The 14,685-nt window shown below is 39.8% G+C and overlaps 1 protein-coding gene across 6 annotated transcripts in view; it reads left to right on the forward strand.

Moving 5' to 3' along the window:
- Window positions 1-520: 520 nt before the first annotated feature.
- The window catches only part of ELF2 (E74 like ETS transcription factor 2), a 39,970-nt gene continuing 25,805 nt past the window's right edge, over window positions 521-14,685 (forward strand). For 2 of the 6 annotated variants that reach the window (XM_054823712.1, XM_054823713.1), the window contains exons 1-3: window positions 521-715; window positions 8,374-8,569; window positions 9,582-9,747. In XM_054823712.1, the coding sequence (XP_054679687.1) occupies window positions 8,498-8,569; window positions 9,582-9,747 (238 nt within the window). In that variant the 5' untranslated portion in view covers window positions 521-715; window positions 8,374-8,497. Of the gene's footprint in view, window positions 716-8,373; window positions 8,570-9,581; window positions 9,748-14,685 lie in introns of those variants that run through there. The other 4 variants (XM_054823715.1, XM_054823717.1, XM_054823714.1 and 1 more) reach the window with 2 other exon arrangements.

Raw genomic sequence — 14,685 nt, forward strand, 5'->3', positions numbered from 1 at the left:
AGAAGAGACGGCTGTGATTGAAGAAAACAATTTGAGCACTGCCCCTACAAGTCACTGGCTGAAATCAGTTCTGCTACGCTTGAGGCTCCACAGCTGCTCAGGCACACGGACAGCTCGCTCTCTTACGTACCAAAATCAATTGCAGAAAATAATTATCCCTCTGGGCCTGTATGCAAACGTTGGGAGGGATTTTTGAAAGCAGGCAGCTGTTCACTGCTTTCCGACGCAGGGCTGCGGCTGAGGGTCACCGAGACCCCGTCTGCCACGGGTTTTCCCCTCAGCCTCGCTCTCTGCGTCCTCTACGTCGACTCCCTTCAGGTCTGATCATGAAGACGCGAACTACCCCGGGGGAGAAGGCGGGAAGGCAGAGACCCACCGGGAGGGCTGGCAGTCTCCCCGCCGCGCTAACACCCACTCCCTCAGGGGAGCCTCGCGCCCGGACCCGCCAACGGCTCCACCGGGCCCCTGCGCAGGCGCGGGTCGCCCGCGCATGCCCGCAGCGCCCCCGCGCGCCGGGCGGCGCGAGCATGTGCAGAGGCGGCGGCGCGGCGCAGGGGGGGCCGGGGCCGGGCAGGTTGCGCCGCTGCGCCCGCCCCTCCCGCCGTGGGGCGGCCCTGGCCCTGGCTCTGTCTCTGCCCCTGCCCGGGCGGCGCCCACCGCCTCCTGCTCACGGTCCGGGCGGGCGTCGGACGCGGCCTCCGGGCGCACGGGCACGGTAAGGGTGCGGCGCCGGCTACTGCTGCCGCGGCGGGCAGGACGGGCGCTGACAGGCGGCCCTGTGAGGGAGGGAGAGGCAGGGGGCGAGCGGGCGGCTGCCTGCCCGCCCTGTGAGGGGGCCGCGGGACCGGCCCGTCCCGGGAGTGGCCGCCGAGGTGTGTGGGGCGGCCCCGGGGTGGTGGGGCTGGGGGTTGCTCCGGCGGCACCCTCCCACCCCCCTCGTCGGCTGCACTTTCGGTTTCGCGTGGGGCGCGGGGCTGGGTGCGGCGGAGCGGCCGTTGGGCCGGGGCTGGCCGTCCCCCTCCGTCCAGCCAACCCCCCCGCCGGCTGCCCCCTGGCTTCCCGCCGCCCGCGGGGGTCTGCGCCCGGGCTGCCGGCCCGCCGGCGGAGGGGGCGTTGAGGGGCGGCGGGCGGTTCCCGACGGCTGTCAGTGTAAACACGGCCCCGGGGCGGCCGCGGCCTGTCGGGTCGGGCCCCGCAGCCCCTCCCGGGCAGGGGCGGTGGCGGGAGCGGGGAGGTGGCCGGGGCAGCGCCGCGGGGGCAGCGCCTTGTTTACACAGGGCGTCGGGAGAACATGGCAGCCCGGGCGTGCTGGTCACTCGCTGTCATGCGTGCTCGCTCCTCCCGTGCTGGCGGTGGGATAGCCCCGCCGGGCCTGCAGCCTCCCGCCCCGGCTTCGTCTGCGCACCCTCCCCTCTTCCCTAAAATCGCTGTGCGCCCTGCTCTGGTTGCACCCTGGCTAAATAGCTGAAGTCTGGCGTATTTTTAATGATATCTTGCAGTCCCTCTAAAATGTTGCATTGGGTTTGCTCTAGTGTTCGTGTTTATCTGTTGCCTTTTTGGATGTGTTCTCTCATGTCTCTTTTTCCCCACTTAAATAATTCAGTTCTGCATTCTGCGTGTTCCCTCCCTTTTGGCTAGTCACTGTCATGGTCCTTGTGGTTTTTTTTTTTAACCATTTAACTTCTTTAGCAAAGACCGCGAGCTAAACCTTACCAACTGTCAGTTGAAAACAATCAATTTGTGAGGAGGGTTCACCGTCCTCTGAGTTAATCTCTTGTCATGCTTTGAAGTTGTCTGTCTTCCGCGTGCTGACAATTATTCATCTTTGTCGCAGTTTAATCTTTAATAAAGCTTTTTGGTACTTTCTGATTAGTGTATATATGCATCAAGCTTTGAGAGCTCCCTAATTAGTAAAGACAAATAGCATGAAATGAAGTTGAGCCCAGGGATACAGGAGTGTAAGCATTAGAGAATTCTCAAGGCTCATAAAAACAGCGCTCTAACAATAAAATTTAAAAGCAACTCAGATATTTCTGTGGCCTAAAAAAATGTAGAAATAGTGTGTTTGCATGTTTCATGCTATAACTTTGAAATGAGGCAAAAGTGTGAACATTGGTGATTTGGGGAAAGCTTGGAGAATGTAAGAGTATCAGTTCACTTTATAGACACGTCTGTTATTAGGGTATGTTGAACACCCCATGTCATTGTTTGCGAGGGGGTGTCCTAAAGCCATCTATTATATTGAGTACCCCAGGGGACATCTGGGTCAGTGACTGTTACCGCAAAACTTAACTTTATTTCAAGGATCTTAAAGAAATTAAAGTCTATAAAACTGTATGTAATGGGTCTGAACCAAGATCCTCTTCCTCTCTCTCTGACAGTGGACAGGATCAGTTGCTTTAGGAGAGGTTCTGGGAACAGCGTGGTTATTTCGTATGGTACCTTCAGTGACATATGGTTTCCATCTCTCAGGTTTCAGTAATATCTGGTTTAGAAGGTCCCTAAACTTCAGACTGTATGTGCATCTTTGTGTTTAATAGTTGCGGAAGCCATTCAGGGGCTTTACTTCCATAAAGCTGTCTAACTTAAATCTTATAACTTAGTCTTTTGACCTCTAGAATATACTGTGAAAATGAATTACATAGTTTGTGTGCATTACTAGTTTTTGTGTGTGTGTGTTGGGGTTTTTTGGTTTTGTTTTTTAAACCCACATCCTCCCCATTTAATTTCATTGCCTCTTTTATTATGTAAAACGATGAATAATTGCTCCCTACTCTGGCTCGTGGGAGAGTGGAAGTGGCTGTTAAGGACCAACAATTGACAGCTGGAAAGAGAAGTGCTGGTACAAAGTAAGGGTGTGTGTATGAGACTTCTGTCAGAGGGAGGAGAAGGTTTCAGGGGATCTTTAAATAGAGAGCAATGGCAAGAGAGCCTGCTAATAGGATGTAATACGGGAAGGTCCAGAAGAAGCCTGCTGAAGCCACAAAGCTTTTTGCAGAACATTAATAGTTTTTAAGTGATTATAAGCTTACATGTTTTGGGGCTCATCAGCTTTAGCTATTGAGGTTTCAGAGCAAACTTTGGATGGCCAGATTATCGTATTAAATATGTGTGGAAGGAGTTACTCTAGTTTCTCATTGGATTTGGTACATCATTAACTTGATCCAATGTAATAATTTCTGTGCATTCAGCAATAAAATTATTGCCTTGTTGTATGGAAGCTTCTGAAGTATGATGTGGCCAGGACTACTTGCTTTGATAATTCCTTATTTTGATTTCCTTTTCCATAATTTTTAGTGATTGGTGTAATTTATAAGGTACTATAAATTGCAGGGAATGTTTTGTTCCTCTGACCTTGTGGATGCAAAGATTTACTTTGTATAATCTTGTTGAGTAGACTCTTGATTCTTTAGCTATTTACAAGTTTAATTTTTTTCACTCCGTCAGCTTTTTCCAGTTTTTAGACTTGTTCTGAGTTTCAAAAAAAAAGTTAATTCACCATTTCTTCTGCATATGCCAGTGTGAATCAGTTAGAGCTGTAAAAATGATCTGGGAAAATGTCTTAAAAAAGACCTTTCAGTCGACAAAAATTTTTTACAGAGTGTGCTGTGGTTTATATGTATCAGAGTGATAGTGACATTTACTGGTGTGTTTGAGGTGTCGCCTATGAAAGACCACCTTTGTACCCTTGGAAGCCTTGTTACAGTTAATGGGATTCTGCAGTGATCTTGGCTGGTGTATTTCTGTACGTATAACTAATTTCATTTTCAAGCTGATTTCCTTAGCACTTTTTTTTTATTAAACCAAAGGCAGGCCTTTTTTCAAAAAGTTGTGTGTGATGCTACTGCTGGCTGCAGTCCTGCTCTTGCGGTTGCATCTGTGTAGGTATCCGCATAAATCTCTCCTCGGGATTTGGGATGCCAGCTGAATAAAAGGGGGACATTGTTCTAAGTGCTCTTATGTTTCTTCTGAGTGCTGTGGGAGCAGCTGCCTCTGGTCACTGCTGCCCAGTCTTCTGCATGTTTGTCTTGTTTTCATGTGTGGGTATGAGTGTGTGCATCTTTTTTTCAAGCATTGATTATTTTATTTTGTTTGTTTTCTAATTTAAATAAAAGTGTATTAGAACTATTTGCAGATTTATATTTAGAGGGTTATTTTGAAGCCAGTCCTAAATAACTTTACTTTGAGCCTGGCCTCTGTCAGAGGTGATGGTCTGTCATCCTTTCCACGCTGTTTTTTTCAATTATTATTTTTAATTCTGTTGAGCTGCATGTTTGTTTCTCTATTAATTTGATAGGTGGTTATGCACAGGGGAATTGACTTAAGGTTCCGGGTTTTGTGGGACTACTATGCGTTCATCACAGTTGTGATTTGCAGTGTTTTTCTGCTTCTCTGGTAGCTGCTGAAAGCATAAGAGGACTGTTTGGATTTCATGTAGGCAGACACTGGGATATGTAACGTAGGCCATATAAATGTACTATTAAATACGTGAATAAACTGTCTGGTATTTTGCAGCCTTTATGACTAGTGCCCTGTAGCCTCTGAAGACATACATGCTGTAATTGATCTTCTTGACCAGTGAAAACTATCAAAAACTTGAATCTTTGTTGTGCCTTTTGTAGCGGCAAACAGTTAGAAACTTCTTGCTGTTGGGGCAAAGAATGTGGCTTCAAGATTCAGGGTTTTGGGTTTGTTTTTTTTTTTGAGGTTGGGAGCACCTAGACTTATTTTTGTTTTCCCACGAGATATGTATCAAAATAATGGATGATGCAGTAAAGCTGTTTTCCCTGTTGCAAGGGATATTCCAGAAGTTTCAGAACTAGTTTCTCTCTGCATTTTACGTGACCAGGAAGAACAGAAGTGGATATCAGATCTGTAACGAAATGATTTGGTCATCTCTTTTGGAAATGTTAGATTTATTTTTTTTTTTCCTCTGATGTCATTCCACATTTTACTTTGTTGTAAGCACCTGTCCAGAGAGGAATTAAATTTGTAGTGTGTGGTGGTTTTGGTTTGTTTGTTTGTTTTTTTAATTTTTCAGCATGTTGTTATTGAACCACCTTCTGTGCTGGCTAATTGTATCACTGGGGATAACCTGGTTTCTTACAAACCTGAATCATCTCTTCCTTTAAGAATCTGAGTCGAATTGTCTTTTGGCCTTTTTGTCTCCATTAGCCTTGGGAAATGTGAATTTTGGAACTGATTTCTGAAAGCGGCTAGGCAGTCTTTTCCAAAAGTCAAATTGGTTGTGACTTGCTAGGGAGAGAATGGGAAACACATTCAGTATTTTACTGAAATTTGGGGGAGAAGCGAAAAGGCTTCCACAAGGACATACAGCTTAGGGAAAGGGAAGAGGACAAATGCGTAGCTGGTTCATTCAAAAAGGAGAGCGTCTGCAGGAATCTAATGTACACTTAGGTGCGTGTGCATTTGTTTTAACTTAGAACTTCTAAACCAGACTGAACTGAAACTCTTTTAACTTCCCACTTGTTGGCCAGTGGGCTTGCCTTTTTCCCCCCCACTCTGTCAGGTTTTTGACAAGGTTGCCGAATAGCAAGACTCTTAGTGTGAAGTTCAAATCCTGTTATATAAAGACTCTGGGTCTGTCATTTATTCCTTACCTGGACTGCTCTGTGCATTCAGTCTAAAGATACCGCCCTTTTAATGAATGCTAAGATTTAGCATCTCACTCATTCTGTATATTTTCCCCTGTAAGGTTCTTAGTATGAATTTCTGCTGGATCTGGAAAATGAGGATTATCGTTTATGTTTCTGCATTGCCTTGTGTTCACTTCTATAGGTAATCGGTAATTCATGTAGAGATAAATCAGTGCAAAAGTAATCTAAACTTGTTGTAACCTAGGAGATGGAGAAATAGTGGTTTTCTGATATAATCTGATCTAGTACACAGTATTAAGTGTTTTCAGTTGCTATGATTTGGCAGCTGTTTGGCCACCTGTGTAGGATTATAGTACATAAAATATGAATATACAATACACGTGGTCTAGTATATGATTATTTGCATTAATATACTGCATGAGAACCAAATTAGCTTTGTGACATGTTTAAGCTATGCAAAGGTACTGCATGAAGCGCTATATGTTCTTACATAGATAGAAGTCTAAGTTGCGGGAATAATGCTGATGTTGGAAATTGGTTGGAGGCTGTGCTTCCAAATTAAAATAGAATTTCCATTCTTTGGACTTCTCCTTTGGGTTATGATTGCTTGGCAGTATTTCTAGTGTGGATGTAGATGGAAAATTGTAGAAGAGGAAGAAGTCTTTTTACGGTAAAAGTGATTTTTAAATTTTTCCTCCTGATTGATTATGTTAGTGTATTTATAAACAGCTGTTTTTCTACTTTACGTATTTCTAAATTTAAAGACTTTTGAAATAATGTGGTAATTGATAGGCAGGTAGTAATCAAAAAGCGGTACTAGCTTTACAAATGAAACAATGGAAAATAAAGTACTACTGTGTTGGTTTTTTGTGCTATTACAAATGAAATATTTTTAGGTATGAATCATGCTTTCTCATGTCAAGTTGACTGCCTATATAAGCAAAAAATGCCTTAATTTTTTTTCTAAATCGCATATATTTTTTTCATTTCCTTTGGAATATATTTTGTGCTTATCCTGCTGCTACTGTGACAGTGATTTAAGATAATCTCCTGTTCTTCAGTTTTATTTCATGAAGATTAATTGCCTAGAAAGCTGCTGTAAGAATTGATTCTCCTTTTTGTATGTAAGAGTGAAAAATATGAATATCTTATTCTGTTGTGTCAGGGGTGGTTTTGTTTGGTGTGGTTTGTTTTTTGTTTTCATTTTGTTTGGTGTGTTTTTGTAGTAACCTGCCATCCACTGTGTGGCTACTGACTTTTTGTGCTAAGATGGTATGGCAACATAAATGATGCCTTTCTGAGTGTATTTTTCTGGCATGCTGAAGGATCCATAATATCTTGATAAATGAAAGTTTTTAAACAGTTTTTGCATAGTATTTTGTTGTTGTTGTTGTTGACTTTCTTGCTTAGTTGGCATCCAGTTGGGGAGATCAGTAATTGTAATTTTTAGTAGTATACCTAAGCTATTGTGCCTATAAAGATTTCCATGCCCGTAGGAAGCCCAGTTACTCTGCATGAATCTGAGCTAGCTTTTCCCTATATGTGCAAGATTAATTTAGTTTAAGCTGGCTGCCTGCTATTGAAAAGCAGGCTTATTGAGTTTACCCATTGGAGTATTAATTATAAATTTTATTTTTCTTCAGTATGTGTTGGAAGATCCTGTTTTCTTGCAGACCTTGGTGATTGTGCTAGCTTTCTAAATGGATGGATTTTATTAAAAATGCTGGGCTAAATTCTGGCTTCTGTTATAAAGCATTGATCTCAGTGGAGTTACTCACAAGGGTAATTGATATCAGATTGGGTTCTTATGTCTCACGTGGAATATGTGCTTTCTGTTGTACAACTAAGAAGCCAAACTTCTTAGTTTGCATCTTGAAGTAGTAAACTGCTCCTCACAGCCCAAGGTTTATGAAGACAGATTATTTGTCTCTTCCAAAGACAGGATATGAGTAATAATATTTACTCAGAATAAATAAATAGCAGTTGTTTAGAAACAAAGCACTGCTGTTAATCTAGTTTTAAAGAAATTCATGAAGATGGAGGTTATATATCTTTGTAAGTTGGTATACCCAAATTAAAGCATTATGATGTGGAACTACATTTCTTTTTACTCATAAGAATTTCTTCTATAGGAAAAAAAGAGGAATTGCTACAATACTTTTTATTTCAAAGAAAACTGTCGATTAGGAATGAGGTATATATTTGAGATGTATATTATATATGCATTGCTTTAAAAAGACAGTATGTTTGAAAGCTTTATGAAACTAGTTAAGAAACTTTTTGAAACTAGCTTTATGAAATTACTATGAAACTAGTAGAACAAAGAAGAAAATGTAATTAAAAAAAATCTCCTAATTTAATAGGAAAAAAGTAACTTTAGAAAAGCCGCACTAATTCAAATGTATGTATGTCTCAGAAAAATAGTAGATATTTGACCTCAGTGAGAAATTCATTGTTTTGGCCAATGGAAAATATCTAAGGATAATATTTGGTTTCAGAATTGTGTGAAATTTATCATATTGCAAAGAACCAAACAGAAATTGTATTACCTTAATATTAAAAGTTAGTGCAAAACTTGTGTTGTATGGCAGCCTTCAGTGTTAACTTTACCAAGGTCAGCACATTCTGTCATATCTGTTGTGTTCACTGATGCCCTCTTTTGATGTGGAGATGTAGCATGCAATAGCTTTCATAAATGTTGGAAGACTTTTGAATATAAACTATGCAAATAACTTAAAATTATTTTGTATTTCAGCAACCTCTACCAAGCTGTTTAACAGAAGTGGATTGTGAACTTAAGCCTTTGATAACCTCAGGCTATCAGCATTACTGTCTTCAGGATAGATAACAGCTCTCAAAGTGTCTTCAGGGGATGCACCATGACATCAGCAGTGATTAACACTGGAGGCCCTGGCCTGGAGTTCGACAGCAATGGAATAAAAAATCAAAAGGTTAGAAAAATAAATAGCATTTATTTACTAACAAACTTTATACCTTTCATCTTAATTTGAAAGAAAAATTCACTGTAAACTCGCTGTGAAAGCGAGATGGATTAGCGCTTGTTGTGTGAGGAGGAAGAGGGCAGCCCATTTTTCAAATGTCTTTTATTAGAAAATTTTATTATCACAGAGAAGTGGAAGCAGTAAGTTTTGAAGTCTGCAGTACAACTGTAGACTGGGTTTACAAAATTATATTCTATCCTAAGTGTCTGTTTAAAGATCTCAGATGTGTTGAGGTGTAGAACGAGATGAGGAGAACAATACAAGGACCTTTTTCAAAGTTAGCCAATGCAATGTATTTGCTCGTATTTTTGCATTCTTATCAACAAAACCCAAATATATTCTACTATCCTGTAGCTTGTAGTAAATCGAATCTGGCAGGGTTCCACTTCTGCAACACTTTAACAGATTAAATATGCTGTTACAGACATTTTGATCCTTAAATAAGTAGAGATAGGCATATGGGCTTTGAAGTAGGCAGTTCTTTTGTGATAGCTTACGTACTTAATCCAAAACATGAGTCTTCATGAGATACAGGTCAGATGTAGGTATCTTGCAGGACACATGCAAAGCCTTGATTACATTTTTGTGGAGCAGAGGGAAAAGAAACCCTTCCCACAGCCTGAATGTCTTATTTAGAAAGCTTGCTCTTTTCCAACATCTTAAAGCTGTCTGATGCTTTAAATTTTAAGTGCTTAAAGCCAGGAAAACATCTTTGAGATTCAAGAAGGTCTCTTTGGTGGATGATAATCTATCTTTTTTTTTTTTTTTTTAATCTCTTCCTTTGGAAGAAAATTTCCTTTAAAAATCTTTAAAATTGTTACCATTATTCCATAAAATATGTAAGAGCATAAGAGGAAAATACTGATGTAGAGTTCAACAGTGCAGTATTTAGAGTGTGGTTGTATTTTGGTTTGGGGTTTTTTTTTGTTTTGTTTTTGTTTTTGTTTTTTTTTTCCTATAGGAAAATGAGCCAGTCTCTGAATTCCCAGCAGTGATTGTGGAGCCAGTTCCTAGTGCCAGACTAGAACAGGGTTACGCTGCTCAGGTCCTGGTTTATGATGACGAGACTTACCTGATGCAAGATGTAGCAGAGGAACAAGAAATTGAGACTGAAACTGTGGAAACAGGTAGACTTATTTTAATACTTTTTTTTCCATGAGATTTTTGTACTTTTAGAAGTCCCTGAGGAATGTGACTTTGTTTTTACCCACAGGATGGAGATCCTGAGCTGGGTTCACATCTCTTCCCTCTAAACTTAGTTTTACTTAACTTTAGTGGTGACAGGATTGGGGGTTTGGCAGTTAAAAATGTCACATTAGGTTCAGGCACTACATTGTAACACCGTGTACCCTCTTGAGCAGGCAGATCTTCATTTATGTCTTCCTTACCTATTTATGTAGGGAGTTAAGTAGACGACTAAATTTGGAGTTTTAAAAAATCAGCTGAGCCAGGAAGCTGGTTAGAATTTAGTTTTACAATGTGTCTGAGCCGAATAACCACAGGGCAGTAGTTTTACAATGTGTCTGAGCCAAATAACTGCAGGGCAGCTGTCAATACAGACTGTGTGGTTCTAGGTACCTTGTCTTCCAACTCTTCTCCCTTCCTGTGAGCTCTATCCTCTGTCCCTTGCTATCTTGCCTTTTTGGTCCAAGAGCAGTTTTATTACTTGTTTAGTGGCAGGAGTGTGTGCCTGGGTGAATGGAGTCGGACTGTCCTTTTATGGGCAAAAATTCAATCTATTTAATTGAAATTAACTCAGCTATATGGTAAAATAACACGTTACAAATGGAGAAAGGAGTGGAGCGTTGGTGTTAAAGCAGCTGACCTGTTGAGTGATAAGCATGTGTATGTGTCTTCCTGTACACCTTTCTCTGAAGAACACAGTCAGGAGCTTTGAACTTTCTGAGGGGGACCAAAGTCTATTTAAACTCTCTGAAGAAACAAAAGTTGTGCTCCTATGGGAGTCTAATTATATCTGACTGTCAGGCTGCTGCTGTGCAGTGGTTCCTGTTGTCCCTCCCGCTTGCTTTCTTGTGCTACTTCTCATACTTGTTGAACCTTTTGTAGCCATTTCAGTATGCTAATTATGCAAGAAAAAATAGCAAGGAAACCCTCAACTGTTCTATATTTTTGTTGGGTTAACTTTTTGCTGGCTCAGCCAAGGGTCCGATGAGTGCTGGGGTAGGGAGCACATAGAACTGAAACCAAAGGGAGGACAGGTCCTCCTGGGCACTCCATGCTGAATTGGTGAGGCCACTTCACTAGAACGTGGGTAGCATATGTTCCTGTCTCTGGGCTGCCTAATTTAGAGTTGGAGTTCATGATGTCATGCAAGCAAAACAAAGCAGAGACACTTCTTTTCTCTCAGCTGCATAACTTTGCAGTCCAGTAAATATATGTGCATTCCCTTCAGATTGGACAGGTTTCGTTCAAATTTCTCCCTAAACAGTGGATGCAATTGCTCATACATCTTTCTGAATCTGGGTATTAATCTCTTGTAGCACTGCATCAAAAATCACATGCATCAGCTTCAGAAGATGTGCATGAACTAATGGTTCAGGTTTTGGGAAAATACTTGCAACTCCAGTGTACTCAAATGTGTTTTGAATTAAATATGCTAATTACAAGTTCCACAAATTCATGTAAAGAAAGGATATGAAATATGGGTTTGGTGATTTTTTTTGTTTTTATTATTTATTTTTGACTATGGTAACAAAACTTTTAAGGTTAAGGTAAGTGAGAAGTGAGGATGTTCTTCCCAAGAAGCTGAGTTTTAGAAATTAAACTTCTGTTTGAAATTCTTCAAGAACTTAAACTTTGGAGGCTTTTGCATTCAGAAGTGGTTTTTTTTTAAACATTAAATATGCTGTTTCTTGTAAGATTTGGTAGATCAATGGCTAACAGAACAGTTGTTTTAGGATAAAGAGCTACTGCAAATGAACTCTGTATGTTTTTAAGTATCATTTTATGGCCACAAGAAATTGGTGGAAATGACAATTAAATATTGTAGCTCATCTGTAGGAGTCTTTTTAATAACTGCTGTTCAAGGAAAGAGGTGGCTGCTTCCAATTATTGATGTTTGAAAGTACAGTATGAAAACTTATAGGGCAGTTGATATGATAATTTGGTGAGTTTGTGGCTGGAGATGTTAATGAATGTGTCTTGCCTGCAGATAGTTTGGTGGTGGTTTTTTGTTGTTTCTTTTGAATTTCACAATAACTTTGGCACTAATACATCTTTAAAAATTTAGAATAATAACAATAAAATTAAAATAAGTTCAAATATTTAAAACTTTGTTTTAATAGTTTTTATATAAAAATTAAAGATAATGTGCACTAAAAAGCCAATTTACAGTAGTGTAGAGGAGAAATTAAATTCTAATGAAGATTAAAAAAACTATTAGTGAATATTATCATTTGTGATTCCAAAAGGTCTTTCGGGAGAGAGGTAGTCTCCCCTTGCACACCATTTCCCATACTCCAACTTTTCATTATTACTTGCATAGTATATCCACCATCAGTGCAGTGCAGTTCACATGGTGTAATTATGCATGACAGTGAGTAAAGTTTCTTGCGTGGAACTTGTATCTAGTGTTGATGAAAGGTGCTTGGTTTAGACTGTTCCGAGAGAGGCTGTGTTGTGGGGCATGTGTTTTGACCAACACTTTTTTCTACAGCCAAGAGTCTATCTGAATTCATTGCTCATAAGGAGTGGTTAAATGACTGGAGACAAAGTATAAAGGCCCTGAGAAACATTCATTTTGGTAATGTGCCATTATTAGCAATGAGTTGCAGGAGAGTGAATCTGAGTGTGTTTTTTAATTTTTATTTTTTTAGGGGAAGGGAAGAGGTATTCGGCTGTGGGTAGGAAGCAGTTTGATGCTGGAGAGGTGGTAAAAGGTGCCATGGTAAATGTTAATTAGAAAGCAGGCTAAGGCAGAAACAAGTAAATAAGGTGTAATAATGTTTATTTAAAGAGCATTTTAAGATGCTAATTTTCTGAAGTACATACCTTTATTATGCTAATGATCCTAATTTAGATAGGTGCAACAGTTTGATTTCTGCGCATCTTGGAAGTAAAATCCATTGTTGCTAACTTAGTCTCAACTGATTCTACTTCATAAATGTCAGAATTAATTGCTACAAAAAAAATCACATTATTAAATAAATGTATAGTTGTTGCACCAAGAATGAGTAGACTTAATACCTTTTGTGGTTCTAGACTCTACAGACAGCATGGTAAAAGAAGTCTTGGCAGTATTTGAAATGATACGTATCCACATAACATAATATGCACCCAGTTGTCTGTGTCTCTACTGTTGGCCATGGACCTGTTTTTTTGGTGTGGTGGATTTTTTTTTTTTTTCCTTCTTGTGACAGTCCATTGGCAATTCCAATGACTACTGATTTACATGCTTTACAATGTTACAATATACATATTCCAAGAGCCTGGAGCTACTTTGCAGTTAATCTAAAGCTGCATAATTTAGTAAAATACAGCGTTGTAGCCTTCAGACACAGGGATCAGTAAAATGTAGTGGGGTAGCTGATGTGGCAAAATTTACGTAGGACACTTTTAAAGAGATGATTTGTGCTGTGCCTTGAAGGTTCTATTTGTGGTTTGCTATGCTGTGACTAGATTTGAGACTGTGTGGACTGTAAGGACTGTCAGTGCTGATCCAAGGGTAGAATTAGTAATCTTGTTTTGTATTGAAAAACTTCTTGCATTTATGAAACCACAATTCAAATAAAATATGCTATATAATCATTATAAGTAGCCATATCTATAAATACTGCTGAATTTTTAGTTAATTCTAATGGAATATGGGGTTTTTTTGCCTGTCGGACTCCTTCCAGCCTGTTTCCCACTACTCTATCTTGATTCATTAATCAAGGATTATTAATTATAATTAATCCTTTAACTGTATAATTAATCCATTAACTATAGAAGTAAACCCCAGGAGTCTTTTAGCAAACAAGAAAGGCGTAATGGTTCAAGATAGGTTTTTTTTTTTGTCCTCTTCCAGGAAAAACTGCCTGTCTGCTTGGAATAGAAAAAAATCTTGACAAAGGAGTTTTCTAGGAAAAACAAAATGTAGGAATTTTGATCTTTTCAGGTGACCTTATGACATTCTCAGTGGAAGTAGTGAGTGCCTTTTGTAACGTTTGAAAGGGAAAGTATAAGCTTTAGATTGGCATTGTGTTTAAATTTCTTTTCCTATGTGTATGATATCATTCTTAGGAGTGGTGCCTTTAGACTATGGGGACTGAGTTAGTCTTAAAATTTTGTTTACTGCAACAGTGAAAGAGTTCATATTATAAACAATACATCATTCTTAACAGCTTTATCATAACATCCAAATTTTATTGGCTTCCATTTCCTGAGTAATTATCTGTCCTTAAAGTAATCAGGCCTTCAATTTTAGGATTTATCCAGCAAAACCTTTGTCATTTACCTAACAGCAAAAGCTGCTGTCTTTAAAGAAGCAGTCAATCTGAAATCAACAGTTGCTGTAGTTCTGTGTGTCTGTCATGACACAGAACCCATAATGTGGATGTGTAGGTGTGTTAATGGAGTAATCTTATCTTTGATTTACCATATGTGCAGTGCTGAAGGTACCAGAGTCATGATCTGCAGATGTTATACATTGATGATGCCTAGTCTTTTAGTCAAATAAGACATTAGATGAGTATATAAGTAGGATAACTTGGCATTTTTAAAACAGCATTATCTGGAACATCATCATTAAATTGGTTAGTACTTTCTGAACTCCTGTTGTACTGATCTCATGCCTGCATCTGTACTACTTTTCTTCTGTGTTACCTCACTTATGATGAATTTGCAAAACTAGTGTTGTTTGTTGTTTACAAATCTTGTTGAACAGTAGGTGGCTATTAAGCAAATGTTGCTGTTAGTACAGTAAAGCTTGATCCCTATGAGACAAATACCAAAATCATATTGCCAGTATAGACCCTCATTTAATTGATTCAGTGAATCTAATTTCTTGTATCAATAGTATTTTTCCCCTTATTTTTTTATTAATAATTAAAGTAGCAAGTACAGAT

Source organism: Grus americana, chromosome 4 (assembly GCF_028858705.1).
Source record: "Grus americana isolate bGruAme1 chromosome 4, bGruAme1.mat, whole genome shotgun sequence".
NCBI lineage: Eukaryota > Metazoa > Chordata > Aves > Gruiformes > Gruidae > Grus > Grus americana.